This window comes from Hakea prostrata, chromosome 6, assembly GCF_041222555.1.
Source record: "Hakea prostrata isolate BN-2017 chromosome 6, UWA_Hpros_2, whole genome shotgun sequence".
Classification (NCBI taxonomy): domain Eukaryota; kingdom Viridiplantae; phylum Streptophyta; class Magnoliopsida; order Proteales; family Proteaceae; genus Hakea; species Hakea prostrata.
This window is the reverse complement of record NC_142605.1, coordinates 7580801-7602799: the sequence shown is the minus strand read 5'-3', so window position 1 is coordinate 7602799 and position 21999 is coordinate 7580801. Positions and strand designations below refer to the sequence as shown.

The following is a 21999-nucleotide window of genomic DNA, read 5'->3' as shown; positions in this document are numbered from 1 at the left end:
TGGATCCCATCACTCCTGACAACCTGTCCATCGGATCGAAATGGCCGTATGAGCCATATGATTGAGTATTGTCACTATAACCAAAGCCATACGACCCATACCCATGCTGGCCATGCATATGCTGCTGCTCCCCCCTGAAACTCCCCCCTCCCTGGCCGATTGTAGCTCGTAGGACGACCACGATAAAGCTCACCACCATGATCGTCATCCTGGGTGGCATGTGTGTACTGAGTCTCTCCAGTGTATCTCTGGGGGGGATCCTGTGCCTCTGATAATGGAACATGATATCGCTCCTGTACTCCTCCACCTCCACTACCACCACCACCACCACCACCACCACCACCACCACCGTCATTATCATCATCATCCCTCTGAGTATGACTGGGACTGGGAGCAAGGGTGTCATCTAGATCATCATCTTGCGTACCAGGCTGCACCATCCAATCCTCATCCACTGTGGCGGCAGCCGCCTGACGTACCTGCCCCTTTTGAGAAGCCATGTACTCATCTACATTAACTCCCGCAGCTTGAGCAATGATTGGGTCTGGCCTACCTCCAAGCTGGTCTAACATTGGCTCGCCCCTATCCAACAACCAATCCGTGAGTGGGTGTTGGTCATCTGCAGTGAGCTCGAAGATATCATCGAGCTAGATGTCCTTGTCTGTTCCATTGTTAGTGTTTAAATGGGTATTCTCTAACTTCAGCCTTATGTTTTAGTGACAAAACACGAGGTCATTCAGGCGTTGACTTCCCAGCCTATTCCTCCTCTGGGAGTGAATCATCCCAAATGTACTCCAATTCCTCTCACACCTAGAGGCAGAGCAAGTCTGGGAGAGGATCCGCACTGCCACTCTTCGGAGGTTCTCTACATCGCCCCCATATAGAATCCACCACTCAGCTGCATTATCACAAATAATGCAAGTTAATACTTTAATTCTTAACAAAAATCCTACTTATATCACTTATATGTAAAATGTAATCATGCATCTAACCTGGATCATAATTTTGTCGGTTTTGAGCAGCAGCAACTGAACCAAAGGTCCCTAGTGCATCCCTAAAGTATTTTATCTACAATAATTTGTATTGATGGTTAGCTAAATTCTTTCACAAATAAAAAGCAAGTACTAAGTTCTAAGTTTCAAAGTTCTAACTTCCATATGGCAATTTGATTGGACCGTTGCGTTTGGCTCTAACTTCCCAATAACATCCATAACGGCACCGAGCAAGTCTGACCGCAATCCCAAATTTTCAGTGTACTGATATTTTGGATTGAGATAATAAGCTGCACAATTCACAAACTCACAGTCACAGTCAAAGAATTAATATTTACTACAAGTTACAAATTATTAATAATAAGTAGTAATCCACACTAACTACTTACCCGCCCTATGCATCGGATGCATTAGATGAGCGGTCCATCTAACATCAACAATGTTCAAGTATGCAACAAAACCTCTGGGGTTAGCTCTTTGGATTGCTGTTTTCATTGGCTCCAAGGCTACATATATGTGCGGCATAGTGGGCCCCCTGAGGGAGGAATCAACCATACGTAAGACCTTTATTATAGGATCTAAGGTCTCCAACACAATTCTCACATTCCTCCAAAACTCATCAGACAAGATTGTTGTCTGTGCGGTGCGCCCACTACTAGTACTGAATTATCACAAACACATTAAGTTAGTAATAAATACTACATACTAGATATTCATATTTCATAGTATAAATGTATAAGAAGTTAACAACTTGTTAAATCAAATAGTAGAGACTATAGATAAAAAATAATAAAAAAATACTTACTTTGATCCAACCCATGAGAACCACTCCTCTGATGAAAACATGGATCTCAAGCCCGTCTTCCGTTCCTGAATACTGTTGAGGGTGATGAAATTCGTGGCAAATCTCGTAGGACCGGGTCGCACTAGCTCACCACCGCATGCCTGTCTCATCATATGCAGAGCAACAGTATGATTGTAGATGAAATTTGTTACCTGCTTGGCCCTCTCCACTGTGCTCTGGATAATATTGATCTTGCCGATGTCCTTTAACATGAGGTCGATACAATGAGCTACGCAGGGTGTCTAATATAGGTTATATCCAGCTGTATTCATCAGTACCTCACTAGCTTTCTTGAAGTTGGCGCCATTGTCGGTGACAATCTGCACCACATTCTCCTTCCCAACTTCATCAATCACATCCTGCAAAAGTCCAAGAATATACCTGTGGTCTTTTGTCTGCCCAGTAGCATCCACAGATTTTAGAAACACAGTCTTTCGATCACAATACGCCATAAAGTTGATGATAGATTTTCTTGTCGGACCGGTCCATCCATCACACATAATGGTGCATCCATATGTCTCCCAAAATATTCTCAAACTACTGATGTACTCTTGCAGCTCCTCCTTCTCCTCAGCCAGGAAAGTGCTCAACACCTCATTAGGGGTAGGACCAGGATGTCCAGGACCTGCCTTTGCAATAGTATCAACCATATTACTATAATAAGGACCCTGTGCCGTATGTGGTGGAACCGCATTGTAGTACATCCACTTCGACACTGCCTTCTTCACTTTCTTCGCCATCCCTTTCCATGCACCTGTGATCTTGGGCTGCTTGGCCCCCTTATTTCTGAAAATATTAGAATCCTGCTCTAGGATAGGATCCGACCTCTGTAGATAGTCACGTGGACGTGATCCTCGTACATCAGCCGTAGAAGGGAACCTCTGACTCTGTGATCGGCTGAACATACCACGTATACCACCCCTGTCCCTAGATCCAGATGCTCCAGCCCCTGATCCAGATGCTCCAACCCCTACAGGCCTAGAGGTACCAGCTCCTGTAAATCTAGCTCTGGCCCTCTCCTCCTCCTGGTACTGCATCGCCCTACTCTCAGCCATCGCCCGTCTAACATCCCTCTCCTCCCGCTCTCTCAAATCAACGGGATCAACCTCCCGATCGAATCGAATCAACTCTGTAAGATGAGGGTGCCCGCACCGCCTCATCCAATGCTTCATTTACCTTTCTCCTCTCTTGTTTCTTCTTCCCCTTGTCTTTCTCCATCTCTTTAACTGCCTTTCTGATTTCCGTATTCACCTCAGTGCAGGTGGCCACATCCTTTGAACTACCAGTGATGTGAGCCTTAAACTTACTTATGCCACCCGAATTCAACTCCTTACCACGTGTTGCATCTTGTTTTACTTTTGTTGCCATCAATTGCAACACAATACTACCATGCAGGATCGCCTCTCCCCCTCTGCACGACGCCGCTCCTCGTGTCTCTGTCCCTGTCCCTCGCCTGTGAACCTGCTCCTCTCCCACCGCTAGACATGATAATCGTTGGTCCATTGCAACAAAAATGATTTCATAAACAATTAAACAATACAAATATAATATTTTAAACAATATTTAAATTTTTTCCGACAAAAGAAAAGGCTACCATATCAAAACCGACAATGAAACCATACACGAAGCACTTGAAAATAATTATATAGGTATTCTATAATTTTCTCTAATTTTCAAAATCATTTTCCTTATTTATTCCTAATTTTTTCTCTTTTTTCATAATTATTTATATTTTATATTCATATTTTAATAAATTTCAAAAAATCAAATAATTATTTATTGGGTCGAAAATTATTCCGACTCCGTGAGTCTGTAGATCGACCCATGGGGATTCACATATATTTTTCAATCACAATGTAACACATATATCCTGCAAAAAGCAAGCATTTAAAATGTATAAAAATACAATTTTTGACGCCCGAAAATAAATAAATAAAATTACTTAGTGAAAAAAATTTCGACTCCGTGAGTTTGTAGATCAGCCTATTGTATTCAACATACATTAATTTCATACCCATCCAACAATATTATGGCATGCATTTAAAAAAAAACAGTTTAGTGAAGAACAGTTTATCTCTCAGATGAAAAACACCCATATTTGTGTGAAATCTCGCTTGATCGTCGCGAATAATGCTATACTCGTCAAGAGTGAAGTGAGTACTGCCGTTTTATGTTGAAGATCGGACGAAAATATGGCCAAAACACCTAGAACTAGGAGAGAGAATATCTGGATGTGGGTGAGGAGAGAGAAAATCAGATAAATTCAAAGGATAATTAATGAAAAATTCCCATGAGCCCCGCATTTTATCGCCGAATTTTACCTAACTAAAGTTCCATGCTTTTAATTATGATTAGAAAAGATTAAATAACATTAATTTCATAAAAATTAAGGTGCTTTTAGTAATTAAACTATAATAATTATAGTAGGAGTATTTACCAAAAACAAAAAAAACTATAGTAGAAGGAGTCAATACTAATTATTTTTAATTTCAGGTGCTTGTTAAATAAAACCCTGTTTTATGTTTTTGTGGAAACCCTTCGCAGTCGTGTCTATATTTTGTTTTTGGTCTGTTCGCGTCTCTATCTTCAGCTCACAGAAAACCTAAAACCCTCTTCAAAGCTGCCCAAGTTTTCTTATTTTTCAGTGTCAACCGGAAGAATCATAGAAGTAAGCAACAATGTCGATGTCAAAAAGTTCGAAGATGCTTCAGTTTATAAATTACAGAATGCGAGTAACGATTCAAGATGGGCGTCAACTAGTTGGGAAATTCATGGCTTTTGATCGGCACATGAATCTCGCTCTCGGCGACTGCGAGGAGTTTCGTAAGCTCCCACCTACAAAAGGTAAGAAGAACGAAGAACAACGTGAGGAACGACGTACTCTTGGTTTTATTCTTCTCCGTGGGGAAGAGATTGTATCCATGACTGTTGAAGGCCCTCCTCCTCCTGAGGAATCCAGAGCTAAAGCAGTTGGTGCTGCTGCCATGGCTGGTCCCGGCCTAGGACGTGCCGCAGGCCGTGGAATCCCGACTGCACCACTTGTACAAGCTCAACCTGGGCTTGCTGGCCCTGTTCGTGGTGTTGGTGGACCGGCTCCCAATATGATGCAACCTCAGATTTCACGGCCGCCGCAGCTATCAGCACCGCCAATGACGTATCCACAGGCTCCGGTGATTCGTCCGCCTGGACAGATGCCTGGGTTCCCTGGGCAGCCTCCACAACCGCTGGTTAGAGGCCCACCACCACCACCACAGGGACAGTCCCAATACCCTCCTAGGCCGAACACTGGCCCACCTCAGCCATTTCCAGTGCCACCACCGCAGTTTGGGCAGAGGCCAATGATGCCTCCGCCTCAAATGATGAGAGGACTTATGCCTCAACGGCCAGGTATGCCAGGTCCACCCCCTCCAAGGCCAGGAATGCCACCTCCGCCTGGTGGTGCTATTCCGATATATGGTCCACCACGGCCTGGTATGCCCCCACCACCGAATAGTCAGCAACAACAACAGAATCAGCATCAACAATGATTCGGTATGTGATTTTTTTGTCCAATTTGGTATCTGTAGTTTCTTAGGCTGTCTTCATTCTGGATGAAATATATTAGCAATAAGCCAATAACTTTGAATAATTCTCCCGGCAGTTCTTATTAAAGATTTAGATGTTGATTCATGTCTATGGTAGCTGTTGCTGCATCTGATTGTTAGGTGGTTCAAGTAACAGGCTTGAACCAAACAATGTGAATCTGCTCAACTTAAAAGAAAGAAATCGACAAATTTGAGTAAGAGAGTTTAGAGTCTAAGTAGAGGGGAGTGAGAAATTTATTTTAAAAAAAGAGAGAAAGAAAAGATAAAAGAGAACTCTTCTGCTGTTTATTGTATAGTTGCTAAGCAGTAGTGGGGTAGATCCAGTCCCCCCAACTAGAGCACTTGGATTTGTTGCCCTGCCCTTGCACGCCCTAGTGAAGCCCCCTAGGCCTGCAGAACAGCAGTAGTAAAAGACATTATTATTATTTAGTGTTTGTTTTGTTTCTCTCTCCCTCTCTCTCTCTCTCTCTCTCTCACTTTTAAATTTCAGTGGTAGTTTAGTAATTCTGCTCGACTTTAAGCTTGGGATAGCAAGGTCATTTAGATTGTTTCTAATTTTTTTTTGTCACTTTTATTTTCCTTCTTTGATTTCATATAAAGGCATTCCACCATCAGGCTTGCATGGTCAACTAGAATTAGGTAGCTGATGTCCTAGTTAAGTAAGTTTGCAAGTCCTAATTTCACTAGGCCTTCTTATGTAGGACGAAGTAGCCCCCCATCAATTAGAATACACTACGGACGGTTAATAGATTACTTCCCCTCAAGCCTTGAGTGCTTTTATGTGTGTGTTGTTGCTGCTAGTATTGGTTTATGTCGACTTGGAAAGTCTAAGAGTTGAGTATTCCCATAAGTCCTTAAAAAAGTCACTGAACAGATTTTCCCCTTGGTTTCCGGAAGTTGCATCTTCAATAACCTTGCATGAAACGTTACACTATTACACTTGCCATTGCCATTGCAGTGCTGCACCTTTTTTCCTAAACACCCCAGCAAGTTCCTGGTCATTTCATTACCCCTCCCCTCACATGTCTTCACCAACATTCATGCTCTCCTTTCTGCAATTTATTTTGATGTTCCAGTCACTTACTCTTTTTCCTGTGACCAGTCAACACAACCCAGCACTCTTGTGCATCACTTTTTGTTCCATTCCTCTATTCGTCTTTATTTATTTTTTTTGGGGGGGGGGTGTTAGTCATTAAAAAAAGATGCGACTGGCTTCAGCTGCTAATGTATTTTAGACAAACCTTCAATTATCGTAGTGCAGTACTTTGATAATGATATTCTGCTTCATGGTTAGTAACTTCAATCATTTCACTACATTGCAAAGCAATTTCTTGCGTCATAAACAGGAATTACCCAATCCCCAGCCCCCAACCCCACTCTCTGCACTTAAACACACAAAAAAAGAAAAAAAGAAACTCTTCTTCTGCTGTTTATGGTATAGTTTCTGAGCAGTAGTGGTGTAGATCCAGCCCCCAACCAGAGTATTTGGATTTTTTGCCCTGCCCTTGGAAGCCTAGTGGAGCCTCTAGGCTTGCAGGACAGCAGTAGTAAAAGTCATTATTGTTTTTCTGTACGTAGTTTTTTTCTTCCAATGTTAGTACTTCGAGTGATAGTTTAGTGATTCTGCTCAACTTTAAGCTATGGATAGCAAGGTCATTTAGATTGCTGCACTTTTTCTTTTCTTTTTTTTTTCATTCTTAAATGTCAGTTTTATTTTCCAACTTTTAATTTGTATAAAGGCAGTCCACCACTATCAGGCTTGCTTAGTCAATTAGAATTAGGTTAGCTGATGTCCTAGTTTAAGTAAGTTCCCATGTCCTAATTTTACTTGGACTTCTTATGTAAGGTTATAAATAGCCCCTCATCAGTTATAATACACTATGGATGGTTAATAGATTATATCCCTTCAAGTTTGAGTGCTTTGATTTGTGTGTTGCTGCACAATTATTTGTTTATGTTCACTTTGGTCAGAGAAAGTCTTAAGAGTTGAATATTCCATTGAAGTTCTGGTAATATCAAGCTAGATTGATATAAACCCAATTTTAGTGTTAGGGATTCTGGAAAGATTCCCTAAAATTTAGGGTTTGCCCAGAATATTCCAGCAATTAATCAGAATGGAATTGATGGTATGGTTAAATTTGGGTTGAGAAATATGGGAAGGGTTAGGGTTCTAACAAAACCTAAGATGGCATGGTGTAGTTGATAATAGGATATCAATATGGGATGTAACGAAGAAATACGGGATGTATCAAAGATGCCTAGGAAATCTGTGGTTGTTCATGCAAATATTTAGGATGAATCTTGGGATGGCATGGGTTGTGAGATTTGGACCAGAAAGTGAAAAGGATCATTTGGGAAAATTTAGGGTTTCAAAATAGAATTGAATTTGAAAATGGATTTTGGGCAGTCTTTTGGGAACTTCCGTTTTCTTTCTTTTCTTCTTTTATTTTCTTTCTTCTTTCTTTTCTTTCTTTTCTTTCTTTTCTTTCTTTTCTTTCTATTCTTTCTATTCTTTCTATTCTTTCTATTCTTTCTATTCTTTCTATTCTTTCTATTCTTTCTATTCTTTCTATTCTTTCTATTCTTTCTATTCTTTCTGTTCTTTCTGTTTTCAGACTTGGGGAAGAGAGAGGGGCGACAGGGTTGGAAAGGGGTACGGGTGAGGGTGTTGTTGGAAGGGGAGAGGTGCTGCTGCTGAACCTTTTGAGATTTTAAGAGAATCATGAAACATAACCTTTTGAGATTTTAAGAGAATAATGAAACATGTAATCAAGGTACGGAATTTTGCCCGAGTTCGCCGGTTTGCTACCTAGCGAACCAGGCGAACCGGCGAAATCTCGCCGATATAAACCTGGGCTGCAATTTTGCAAATTGATATATCATATAGGACATTAACATACTGACACACGTTACATACCTGCAAAGTAAAATTTAAAAAATTAATAAAGTAACATGAAAATCATGAAATATCCTTGCAATTCTGCAAAACTTCAGTCACTCAATACTCATGTTTAGGTTTAATATTTTTTACCTTTTTACTTTTACAATTCCATGGTTCTCCATGAGCCACGTGTGTGGCTCAATTGCACAACCTAAAATGTCAAAATAACTAAAAAGTAAAAACTCATCTTAACTCTAAAGTTCATCTGTTCATCTTCTTCACGGAAGTTCACTCATTGGTGGCATCACAAGTTCACAACTGATTGAATCTCAGACTTTACAAAATCATGGTGGGGCTGAAGCATCGTACATGTGGACATCGCTGGATCCAATATCACCATTTTTGCTTCTTGTAGTCGATTGCCGGACCTTGTAGGAGTCTGATGGGGTCAGTAGGAACAGATCGCCGCTGCAATTCATTTTCCGGTAATGTTGTGCACCACAACCATCGTCTACTTCCACATAGGCTGCGGCATAAGCAAGGTAAGCAAGTTCGTAACTTAAGATGGGTAACGTCGAACACAAATTTGCATTTTTAATGGAGAACTGGCGATATTCACCAGTATTTCGCCGAATCACCAAAAAATTGTCGATTTTCTGGTGATATATGTAAATTCGGATTTCAGTGGCTGTTTCGGTTCGCCAGCCACCGAAACTCCCGAAATTCGGCGATGTTTCACCGAATTTCAGCGAACTTGCATACCTTGCATGTAATTAGGGGTAGGGAGAAGTAAAGACAGAAGGGATCCTTTGGTCTGGCGTATCAACACAATTGGTCTGGTGAACAGAATTAGTCCCATGAACACCATCATCCCATGGCTTTCAAAATTGCATCCAGTTCGTCGGAGAAGAGTTGCAGTATCAATAGTAGGAGTAATCACAGGAGGTCTTGCGTGCGACACGAAGAACCCAAGCAAATGCATTAGCGAGGGATGCAACACTCTTACTCCCTAGAATCTGAGAATGACTAGGTTCATATTCTTGTCCAAGGCCACTCGAAAATCCCATAATCGCTAGGTGATCTCTTTGAAGTTGCATCTGTTTCACATCATATGGTATAGGGAGAAGGTGATGTAAGCATGAAATCTTCCCTTGGCCAAAACTCTAATATGGCCCCCAAGGCCCAACACAAGTGGTGCAACAAGGGGCTGGCCAAAACCCCCTAGGACAATTTGTTCATTTTTGCACCCTATTTAGTTAATTATTTTTATTCCGGTAATTTTATTTTATCTTTATGAGTCCAAGTCTGATTTTATTTGTTGTTTTAGTCAGTTAAGGGAGTCCTAGTTAGAGTTGGAGTGCCACTAGGAACATATTTTAAAGTAATTATCCTTTTGGATAATTATGTACTTTTATGCAAGTCAGTTTCTTTATTTGTGGTTGTTATTTAATTGGTTGCAAGGGGGATATTAGTCTATAAAGGATTCCTCATTTGAGCCTGTCTTTATTTTCCAGTTTAGAGTCTAAGTCCTTCCCTCCAACTGTAAGGCTATAAAAATCCACCTACCTCATGGTAAATGGGCGTTATTAAATAGAAATCAGATTATTGAGGGGATTGAATAGGAGGGTCACGGTTGGGTATCTTCTTCGAGTTCCAACATCAATTCAACAATTCAGCAGCTTCCACAAGTACAGCAGCCCCATCCCCTCCGCTCGACACCATCTCCCTCCCCTCGCCTTCCTTGCGCAAACACTCCCTCCCAGTTCTCATCCCTACGGCTGCCCTAACGGCCCCTTCCCACCCCTCCTATCTCTCCTAGGCTGTTCCCTCACCCCTGTGGCAACCCTAGACAGCACCCCCCACCCTCCCCTTGACCTTGCAGCACCTCCCCCTTCTTTCATTCTACCTCTCATCGTTTTCTCTTTCTTTCTTGCGGCAGATCGGAAACCAGAAAGGAAAGAAAAGAGAGAAAATAAAGAAAGACGAAGGAAAAGAAAAGTGATCATGAGAGTGCCGAAGAAACTACCAAGATCCCAAGAGACCTTCCCAAGAACCCTAGTTACCTCAAACCCATCCGTTAGTGATTTCTTAAGACCCTAACTATCTCAAAACCTCCATATGGATTTGTTACTACTCTGATCCATCACAAACCAACCCTTAACTTTTAAAACACTAACCTCCCCAAACCCCCAACCCATATTAATCGAAAACCTAAATTTAACAAATTTATCCATCCCATTTCTAGATTTGGTAATTATTTTGCTGGTCTCAAGAGGATCGGATTCTGGGGTAACCCTAATTCTAGGGAAACAATTGCAGAACCCTAGCCCTAGAATTTGGTTACATCAGAAGGGCATTCAAGTCTTCATATAGATGCCATAAATCAGCAAAGTAATGGGTGATTGATAGCCCCTTTCTCTCAGTTCTGTTGAATTCCTTTTGAGTATATTTTTAGTTGGATTATTTCATCTAGGACATGGCACCTCCGTTTAGTCCCACAACTCCTTTCTAGCTGGATTATTTCTTTTGGGGAGGCGACACTGACATGGCGTCACCTAGGCACCAGCACCTGAATGCGTAAGTGCCGTGTAGGCAATGCTTTGACAACTATGGAGTAACCAAGTCTACAGTGTGGTTCTCTATTTGAGTCAAACATCGAATTCTCTGTAGGAATGTATCCCGTCATGAGAATCTGTTGGTCCTCACCAGTCAGTGTAAGTTCAATACTCTTGTGCTACCGCTCAAAATTTTAACTCCGTTGAGCTTCTTTTCAATAATTTTAGTCGAAGAAGAATAAGAGGGTACAAGCTCAGTTACTGCAGTGCTTTCTATTCATTACCATAGTAGCAGAAAGAAATTAGGAGTACCAAAAAGTAGCTGAAAATTCTTGTGGAAACATGGAAACAAAATCTAAAAGTATTAGCTGAAATCAGCCTCAGATCTTCCACCAAAAGTTGCTGTAATAACAGCCAGAAAATCCACAGAAAAATATTAGAAAAACACTGTAAATGAACTACTGACAATTGATCACTACCATAGCCAAAGTCGATTTCCACTTGAGAGAAACATCAATATCCTTTGATTGCCATTTCCAAATATCCAGAAACCACAAAAGCAATATCTGCTTTTTTGTGTGAAATGCAGACTTGCTACTCTCGAAAAAACCACACCTAAAATAATCTTCAACCACGAGCATTGGGTTGAACAATCACCCCCATCTTGTAGTCTTGAGCCTTATAGGACTAGGTAGAGACCATGATGCAAAGAGGGGAAAATAAAGGCAAAAATAAAGGAGGAAAGATAGAGAGCTTAGCAAGAGCCTGAACTGTATTCAGATGGCTTTATACCATGTAATTACATAGGCAATTAATGGAGAAGAGAAGAAGACAAGAGAAGTAGGAGAGATGCTACTGAACCTTTTGAGATTTATTTAGGGGAGAACTAACAAAAGAAATACATATGTAGAGGTTGAGAGAAGTAACAGACAGAAGATTCCCTCCCAGAGATATCTTGTCGCTTATCTCAAAATCCTGTTGGGTCTCGTGAATGTTATCTAACAAAGTCCAGATTCTGTAGTCTCATTAGTTGATTCCGTACTTTGTACTGTAAACTTCATGGAACAACCTTCCCAGATCTAAGTCAATGTTCTTATATTTATTTACTGGAACTGGGTTCCGATCCATATCGAGATATTTCCAGTGTTGCGGGAGGCTTGCCTTATGTTCCATCACACTGGTAGCAGTCTTGCGTGGAACCCCCTACGTTAGCCTGCAATTCACACCTTTTGGAAACAATGAAACCCTTCTGCATCTTCATAACTTGCAAGAATGAGTCGTCATGATGATTTTTAAGTGAATTTACATGGGTGCTCATGTTTGGAGCTATTGGGAACATGTGCTGTTTAAAGTCTTGCACAAAATAGATTGGAGACAGTTTTTCAATTCAAAGTGGAAGAAATTCCAGTCCTTACGTATTTCACAATTTCATATTGACTTGATTTCAGTATCATGTAAATGAGGCAAAAACATCAGACCAAAGATCTATATTTCAATTTATAACCCCAAGAAGTAAAATCGAAATCATATCAAACCAGCCCATGGGCTCCCTTTGTTGTAGTTTCTAGTTGTTTTTGTTAACTTTTGCAACTTTTGATTCCTCTATTACGTATCATATTTTATTGAAATTCTGAAAAGCATTGCATGCTCAAGGTTTTGGAGACAGTGTGCATCATACTTTGTCTTATCAAGGAGATGTACAACAACATCGGACCTACATCATAGCCTTGCTAACTGAACCAAAGTAGTCTGTGGTACTGTAGCAAGACCAAACTGAGGAAATGTAATAGCATAGTTGTCATGGTGCCTATGCGACCAAAATTGTTGGAGAGCTAAGTAGTAAAGGTACTCCAGTAGAGCATTTGAATGCGTGTCTGATTGTACTCTGGATTACGGCTAGTGAGGAAGCATACATTCTTACCATTTTACATTCTTTTGCAAATGTAGCAGAATCAATTGGGTCAGCCATAATGGTGGTGATGTGAACCCAATTTTAGGGTTAGGGTTTCTTAGATGAATTTCCTAAGATTAAGGGTTTGCCCATAATCTCTCAACCAAACCAGCAGATAAGAAAATCACAAAGTGAATGGGTTGGAATAATTTGGGAAATAGGGGAAATTAGGGTTTAATTGGATCCCTATGGGATGGTTTTGAGATGTTTGTAGATTTCTATAGAATTTATGGGAGGGTCTTAGGAATGATTAGGTTTTAACAAAATTATTTGGGAAGAGGTGGGGTGATCAATCTTTACCTAAAATTATTTGGAAAGGCAATAGGAGTTTGCGATTGGTATGGTAAGGGTTGTGGATAAATCTTTTTGGGGTTTGGGAATGGAGTTTGTGAAGCTCTTGGACAAATCTTTCAATTCTATTTTCTCTTTCTTTTCTTATCTTTTCTTTCTTCTTTCTTTTCTGTTTTTTTATATGCCGCAAGAAAAGAGGGGGGGGGGGGGAGAGAGAGAGCTGGGAGGGAAAAGATTGCGAATGGGGGAGCTGCAAGGTAGAAGAGAAGTTGGAGAGGGCCTGGGGTGTCTCGCAGGGGGTAGGGGAGGCGTTCTAGGGTGCTGGCAGGGGTGGGGGAGAGGGCAATGAAGTGGGGATTTCCTAGGAGCTAGGGGTGCAAGTTAAGCCCTGGTGGCCCTGACCCGCCTTGAGCCTGAATAAGGCTTGGGCTCAAGATTTTGGCCCTAGGTGTGGGTCAAGGCTAAAATATTGTGGCCCTGGGATTACTGTTTTGCTCTGATTCTGATCCTGATTTTGTCCCTCGTCCTAGCCCTAATTTTGGCCCTACTCCTAACTTTCATCATAATATTAAGTTTTATACCAACATTGATCTAGCATCTATGTTATTATGATCCAGTGAGTCCACTTATATTTGTATTGTTTGGCGGTGTCATTTTTTAACATAAATGATTTACTTTTTCAATTTTAATATGTTATGATTATGATGAAGACAAGACTTTTCGTTTTTTGGTCATAAATGAAAAATTAGACTAAATCATTTGTTACATCCTACATTCTTATTAAATATATATATGTAAATAATTATTGTCTTATAATTAAAAATTCTAATCCAATTTAATTTGGGCGTTTTAGAATCAAAATTCTAATTTATGATCCTAATTTTGAACATCTAAGTAAACTTTTAAAATAGAAGGTTCTTAAGAGAAATTTGACTGATGTGATCTATAGATTAATATTATTTATATGACAATATGATTAAACATATTAATTGTTGATAAAAGATGACGCCTCGGCGTTTGATGATGCGAAATCTCTAATATCTATTGTATATCTTTTTTATTAATGAATCAGTCAAATGAACATGACAACTTGTAATAAATTGACTAATAAATCATTGGTAAAATGGAATTTCTAGTTCTTTTTTTATAAGAATCTTATTTTTCAATATGGAATTGCAATTATTGGTATTATTTGAAAAAATCATTTTGAAATAATAAAATTATACTAGCATATGTTCTAAGTTAAATGTTATTTATGTTTCTACTTTCTCTACGCAAAAATAATTGGGTTTTAATTAACAAGGTATAATAAATACTTTATATTATTAGACTAGTTTTTGTCTTTTAAAATGTATTATGTTAGTAGGGATTACTAGGGGTGCTATTGATATTTTGATTTGTTTTATGGTACAGTGATATTGAAAGACAAATTGCGAAATGCCACTAATAATTTATATATATCGTGTATATATTATATGGAAAACTCCCTTTTCAACTCCTTTTAAGACTTTTTTGGGTAGAGATTTATGAGTTTTTTATTGTCTTAGTGTCTTATATATTGAATTATTGATTAGGCATATTTTAAGAATAGTGAAAAGTGTAAAACTCTAAACATTAACATCACATTGTATTTGTTAGTCTCTTTTTATATAATACGTTAATAATAGACCAATATTTTTATATATTAGATGGTTTAAATTGAATAAAATGTTAGATTCAAAATTAATAGCAATTATGCATATTAATTATTGCATGATTCAAACTTGATCACAGACAATAGGGGTGTCAATAAAACCCTGTAGACCCACTTTGGCCCAAACCTGCCCTGAGCTCGGCCCAATATCAACCTAATTTTTCAACTTGAAGGGCGAGCTTGGGTTACAAAAATGTTCCATTATTTTGGTCAAAGGGTTACAAAAATGATCAACCCTATATTAGTTTAGTTTGATTAAGTTTTATTGAAAATATAATTATAGCATCATTTCAACGTTGGTTAGTTGGTAAGAAAATTATTTCTCATGCGAGAGGTCTTGGGTTCAATTTCAATACGTTACAAATTCCTCATTTTGTTATTGCATGATTCAAACTTGATCACAGACAATAGGGGTGTCAATAAAACCCTGTAGACCCACTTTGGCCCAAACCTGCCCTGAGCTCGGCCCAATATCAACCTGATTTTTCAACTTGAAGGCGAGCTTGGGTTACAAAAATGTTCCATTATTTTGGTCAAAGGGTTACAAAAATGATCAACCCTATATTAGTTTAGTTTGATTAAGTTTTATTGAAAATATAATTATAGCATCAATGCAACGTTGGTTAGTTGGTAAGAAAATTATTTCTCATGCGAGAGGTCTTGGGTTCAATTTCAATACATTACAAATTCCTCATTTTGTTTCTTAAATATTAAAGTCAGGGTAGGCCGGGTTGGGTTAGGGTTCAAGGCTGGCCCAACCCAATTAGGGACAGGGTCAAGGCCAATCAGGGCCAGGGCCACTGCCCCGACTCAGCCCAATCAGGGACAATTAGGGCGGGAATGGACTTGACTGTGTAGGGCTCAGGGTCAAGGACAAGAATTCTAGGCCCTAAATTAGGGTTAGGGTGGGATGGGCTTAGCCAAAAATGTATAGGGCTGGGATTGGGATCGGAAAAGCCCGGCCCAGCGGCCTGTTGCAGCCCTACTAGGAGTGCAAAAGAGAGAAGGGGAAGGGGAGGGCTGTGATGGGGGCTGGAGGTGGGGGAAGGGGCTGGGTTGGTTGGTACTTGGTATGCCTACTATTGAAGATGAAGGCTGTTGGTTCTTGAGGATTGGTTGCTGCAAATTGAATCAAGACTAAAATCCGCCATGGTCCTCGTGAGAGAACCAAAATCTGTTTGTTTCCCACAAGTTTTCTTTAATCTTTATTCAAGGAAGACTGAATTTTACAATGATTGAATGGTTTATTCATAGCCTTATATCAAGAAAGAAAGAATCTAACTCTAATTTGAGACTCAACTATGATTTAAAAACCAACTTAACTAGGGTTTCCTTAAGGACACCCTTTATAACTAAATATCAACCACAGAGATAAAAAGAACTCTGTTTTGAAATAAAACACCTAATTATCTATAGGATTACTACTTAAAAGAAAGACTTTTTAGGACTCAAGAACTTGACTACCGACTCAAACTAAGACTTCAGAACATGATTGGACTTTAAAAATTAAAACTAAAATTCTGAAATTAAACTTGGCAGCAAATTAGGACTGGCAAAATGACCAAAATGCCCTTTTCAGGGTTCGGTCAGCCCTAGGTGTGACACCTTGGAGTGGCCTTGGGCCTCACACCAGGTTTTTGGCCAGGGGGTGGGCCCTTGTTCACATCAGGTGGTGATCCTCATGTTGAAGCATATTGCAGACTTCAGGTGCTGCAGGCACTCCTGTTGAGTGTTGGAATACATATATAATCATACTCTGGATTAAGGGTGGTGAGGAATGCATACCCTTGATCCATTTCACATTCCTTTGCATATGTAGCAGCATCAACTGGGCTAGTCATGATGGCTGGCTGGTAGAAGTCCAATTGCTCTGCCATAATGATGTCATGACAGTAAGAGTAAGCAGGCACAAAAATATCCTTTCTGTTTAGTTTACTGAGCTTTTTGACAAATTTCATATATTCTAGGCATAGTTATTGGTCCTTGACTGAACAAGAGAGCCGAAACTGTTACTAATGGATGAATCTGTGGAGTTAGAAAGGAGTGACATTACTAGGGCTTTTTCTGCTAACTAGTTATCCTTGTTTGGGTTTTTATTGGCATAGAGATGTTTCCATTAACATACACCGAGAAAATGATTAGCACTGAGTCATAAGAAGAGATGCAGAGAACCAAAGTAATCTGTATCATTCAGCTTAATGGGCCGGGTGGAGAGTAAGACAATGGTGAGAAACAATAGGGTGACTTAGATCACTGCTTCCAGCATCACACCAGATGTATTATCGTCAAGTGAAAAAGGCAACAAATGCACTAGAGGTTGGAAAGACGGTGATCCTCATTAGTTAGAGAGAGAGAGAATAACCATAAAGAGGGGAACACTTCAAAGAGGTGTCAAAGAGGTGTCACAGCAGTTGTAGAGTGAAATAGATAGTTTTGGTATGGCTTCAACAATGGAAGTTATGAAAATATGCTGCTGGCATGAGAGTTCTGATGAGAAGATATCTTTATCTAGTGGTTGGTTTTAATAGTAAGACTAGAAATAATGTGCCAGGCTGGTGATTTAGTTATTGAATGTTGTTTGTGTATGTATTTTTGTTTTCACTGCAAAGTTGTGGCCGAGCTGTACTGTCAAAATGTTGTTAATTGCTAAGACAGATTTTTCATTTTTTATCTCGCTTTTTGTAGACAGTAAAGTTACTGTGTTTTGGCCCTGGTGACTGAGCAACTCCCTTTTGGAAAGACATGAGAAAGCTGTCAATTAAAGATATATATTTTTTGCAGTAACAGTTACTCCCCATGTCTTGGCCCTTTTGGCCTCTTAACTCCCCTTCGAAAGCCAGGAGAATGGCGTTCTTGGAGTTAATGGTTGCCAACCAATTAATTCCCTTTTGAAAGACATTAGAAAAATATTCTTAATTACTATGCAAGATCTATTTTCTTTGGCAGTAAAAATTACTCGGGGTGTCTTGACCCTTGTGATCAATTAACTCCCTTTTGAAGGCCATGAGTATGCTCTTCTTGGATGTATGGCTGGGCATATGTATTGGTGCAGTGACTATTATTTCGTGTTTCAATAGCAAAATGGAACAAAGGAACATCTTATCTTTCTGGTGTTATCTTGTCGAAGATTTTATGTTCCCATCTTCCATCAAAATTTTAATGATATTTTAAATGCAGCAAGAATGAATTGAATTAATTATAAAGTTGGAGTGAATGATTTTTATGTTTAGTAGTTGTAATCTTTCTCTGATTTTTCGCCCAATAGGGTTTCTTGGAGTAATGTACTAATGCTTTGCTGATTCGTTTTGGTCAGATGGATCATTTTGGTTGTGTACTTTGTTCAGGGTTGTTCGTGTAGTGGACTCTGAAGGTCAAATGCAGGTGTGAATATTGCAACTATCTAGTGGATGTCAATTTCGATGATTGTTAGGATTCACGTAAGAATGTATTTTGGGATAGTTTTTGTTCTTCAACAAGTAAATTTGAGCCAGTTTTTGGCAACATACCTTACAACAGTGCATTAGTCATAGATAGCAGGTAACTACAAATGTTATCATCAATATGGATGTTATTAGCACTCTGTTCTTCATGGCTACTGTGCAATTTATCAAACTCCTTTCTCTATGTTTTTAGACTCCCAACAACATATACAGAAAAATAGTAGGTATGACACTGGCTGTTTCGAGGAAACAATGTACTCAATTCATCTACAATGTATCCGACTTCGGAAAGTTCTGCTCATTCTTATAGGCTGTATTGACTTGGATGGTGCAAGTATATTGTGTCCTAGTTAGTGCTGCTTGCTTGTGCCCTAGTTAGTGCTGCTTGCTTGTGCTGCCTAGTGTCGGATGTGGCTTTGATAAATATTGACGGTTGTTTTGAGCATGTGCTTACTGAATCCATTAAACTTAAGATGAACCTTATGTATTTCCAAATCCCATCTCAAATCCTTGGTTGACACTGTCTTTCCCGTCGTTCTTTGCTGCTTTTGTCCAATTTCATCAAGCTTGTTCCAGTTGGAAATCACCACATTGCCTGCCCCCTATTTAACATTTCTCCCAATTTCTTATGGTAAATAAGTTTCCGTGAATCTCCTTAATGGAGTCTGTGAGTAAGGGTTTCAATAAGAACCTACTTCTAAACATGTGGGAAATAAGTGGAAAAAAGTGGGCTCTATGTGTAATGGGGGTGAGTGAGAATGAAAGGAAAGAAAAGGAAAAGAAAAGATTTTGTGGAAAAGTGATACTGGTGGGTTTCACTTTTACTTTTCTAAACTTTTTCATAAAATTCTACCAAATTTGTAGGGTTTTAAAATGGTTTGGGTGAGAAAGTTAGGCTGTTACATCACTAGATTCAAGGAAACTTGTCTCTTACTTACTTTTTCACCCTCACTCAACCAAACAATCTACAATTTTGGAATTTAATGGAAAAGTAAGAAATTTACATTTTTTTTCAAGAATTTTCTCACCATTTTTTTCCCACTCCACTTTTATTCCAGCAAACAAATGCAGCCTTAGTTTCTTTCAGGATGAGTGCCAAACAAACTGTATAAGCGCTTACCCCTGCCCTCTCTCTCTCAACCATTGTTGGTTTTTCGTTGATATTTGGTTTCTTTGGTTCAGGTTGGTATGTGGTTATATCTGGTTTCTTCAAGTTGGATGAAATCTTCGCATGTTTATTTTGATGTGTGAGATCGAAAAGTGCCACCAAATGGAAAGTAGTGGGTAGGCCATGTTTGTTTGACGGAAAATAGGGTGTTGGGAATGTAGGGTATTGGGATATTTTGAAGGTTTATAGTGATAATGAAAAACTAAAGGGTTCGTTTGGCATGGTAAAAAAACAGATGATACGCATTAAATTATAAAATTTATTCAATGTTTTGCTTGTGGATTATGCAATGAAAAGTTGTCATACCATCCTTCTTCAGAGTCATATTTTAAAAGATTTCTATCCAAAATAAATTACAATATTATACTATCATATTACTGTTATAAAAGCATGAATGCAAAAGTCATGGCTACATTTTGCTTCCCAAAATAGCCTCCTTCTCTAATTACATTGATATAGTTATTTGTGTCTAAAATTATAAATTCTCATTTTATACTTTCCAATCATATCATACTATCATTTCATATCATATTATCATATCATACTACTATTATAAAAGTATGAACTCAAGACACACTGTTACATTTCGTTTCCTCAAATACCCGTATGTATTCAATCAATTAGATTTTTGTATTAGTAATAAATGATGTCTATAATGGTCAATTAAATTTTTTGAAATTTTTTGAATTAATTAATGAAGGAAGAAAAAACTGAATTAAAAACATTTAATTTAACCAAAAAATCACATATATGAATGGTTTCAAGAGACCAACTACGATAAACGCACCCGTTCCGTACTACTCTGTCCTTCCACGATAAACCATGGGTAATTAATGTCTCCAATTCTCCCCTTAAACGAATCCTCTTCCTCTCTCATCATTTTCTTCTCTTTGTTCCTCTCCACAAAAGCTCGCAACCTGATACTTTGAAGAGCTCGCCTTCTTTGTTGTTTTCTTTTCCTCCCAGGTAAACACTTTAAACTTTCTCGTGAATTTATTTACAAAGTTCCTTTATTTATCTTAAATGATGTAACTCTTAACATCATGGTGTTAGTCTTCTCTCTTTGATCATGTAATGTTCCAATTCTTCGGTGTTTTTAGTGAATTTATTTAATAAAATTGTTTAATGTAAATTAGGAATGTAACGATACCTTCCTTTGATTTCCCAGTTTGCGCTATAACTCTTGTGCATACTGCTGTAACGCCGCATCACATTTCACCACTTTCCCCAATTAGAGCTCTGTTCGTTTTCTTCCTCGCGGACTATGGATCTGTCTTTTTGTTTCCCCGTAATTGTTAAAAGATTCACAAAACTGCTTTGGAGGATTTCAGAGGTGAAAGATTTTGATGAACCAATTAACAACCAGGTTAGTGTTCCAAATTATCTCTAACGATTTTGATCATTCGCGATTTAGTTTATTTTGATTATTCAAGAATTCATGCCAGTAGGAAAATGTTTAATCGCATGTGCTGGTAGTGGTAGACAATTGGGCTTCGAATTTTAAAGGATTCGTTTTTAGTTCTGAATGACGTGCATTTAATTTCGTTATTTCATGTAATTCCATTTAAATGATAGTTTTTTTTTTTCTGTTGAATTGGCAGTTCCAGGGTTTTTGGTTATTTATTTATTAACCTTTTCCTATTTGTCCAGTTTGTACTAAGATATTCACTCAATTTGGTACACAATTCAAATTACGTCTTCGAATTAGATAATCAATCAAAACAGGAATGACATTCCTAGATTTAATGATCCATCATTGTTACATTCATTAGACGAAGAAGAAACTCAAAAAGTAGATATATAAGTAGGAAAAAGGAGAACCACTGCTGACTAATTCCTTGTACAAGTTCTTGCATCTTCATTTTTGTTTTACAGATCTTTACCAGTGTAATTGTATTTAGTCTATGAACCTAGCTTGCTTCGGTCACACTTTTGCTTTGGCACTTCAGTAACCTGACAAGGAGAGAAACGGGATCAGATATAGTCCATATAAAACCTTAGCATATCCAAGATACTCTTGAATAGGAGTAAAGTCTTTGAAAGTAGATTTTTATTCACAACTGGCTGATCACCACTCATGAATGAAAGACAAAGATAATGATAAATTAGTCGAGGGGAACCTGAAAGGACTAGTTAAAAAAAAAATGCTCCGACTAGAACCAGGGTTTGTCTTTGATGTATTTTATATGGTGATTGAAGCATAGAATCAAGGACATCTGAACATGTGATCCAAGATGAGAAGAATTAGACCTCATGTGCACTTTCTTGGGGGTGCACTTTCTTGGGGGTGGGGGGGGGTGTTTAGGACAGGATTAGAAGCTTAGTATTGTGTGGACAAGTCTTCCTTTTTGTGTGAAATGGACTATTTAAAGTTTGGGTCTTAAGAAAGGGAGGTTTAGGGATGACCCAAGAGTTTTCTTAACTTACCAAGAGAAGCATTACATGGACCACGGTTGATATTCTTTTGAGATCTTCTTATAAGCAAGAAGTGTGCATCCAATTGACGGATTTTCCTTTAGCGAAAGCGTAGCATGTGGTGTGACCTATCCTTAGGAACCATTGGATGGAGTAGTGCAAAAGAACAACAAGAGGGAAGGAAA

The 21999-nt window shown here is 38.8% G+C and overlaps 1 protein-coding gene and 1 pseudogene across 3 annotated transcripts; one reads left to right on the top strand and one right to left on the bottom strand.

Moving 5' to 3' along the window:
- Positions 1 to 713: 713 nt before the first annotated feature.
- LOC149012189 (uncharacterized) lies at positions 714 to 2891 on the bottom strand. The gene is made up of 6 exons (XM_089157549.1): positions 2744 to 2891; positions 2218 to 2461; positions 1382 to 1653; positions 1152 to 1282; positions 993 to 1068; positions 714 to 898 (listed from the first exon to the last, which is right to left on the bottom strand). The coding sequence occupies exons 1-6, from the start codon at positions 2889 to 2891 to the stop codon at positions 714 to 716; spliced, it is 1056 nt and encodes a 351-aa protein (XP_089013675.1).
- Positions 2892 to 4368: 1477 nt separating this feature from the next.
- LOC149012188 (uncharacterized) lies at positions 4369 to 18925 on the top strand (annotated as a pseudogene). 2 transcript variants are annotated; one of them, XR_016173932.1, is made up of 2 exons: positions 4369 to 5367; positions 18136 to 18925. The product of XR_016173932.1 is annotated as an uncharacterized LOC149012188, transcript variant X2 (transcript). The 2 variants fall into 2 exon arrangements; XR_016173931.1 differs by having other exon boundaries at positions 18105 to 18921.
- Positions 18926 to 21999: the final 3074 nt, after the last annotated feature.

Excerpts from the sequence above, each read along its gene's own strand:
- LOC149012189 (XM_089157549.1), bottom strand. The coding sequence starts at position 2,891 with ATGGCTGAGAGTAGGGCGATGCAGTACCAGGAGGAGGAGAGGGCCAGA. Across the intron at positions 2,462-2,743 it reads GGACAGGGGTGGTATACGTG|GTCCTGGACATCCTGGTCCT; the intron begins GTATGTTCAGCC and ends TTGCAAAGGCAG. Across the intron at positions 1,654-2,217 it reads GGGCAGACAAAAGACCACAG|TACTAGTAGTGGGCGCACCG; the intron begins GTATATTCTTGG and ends GTGATAATTCAG.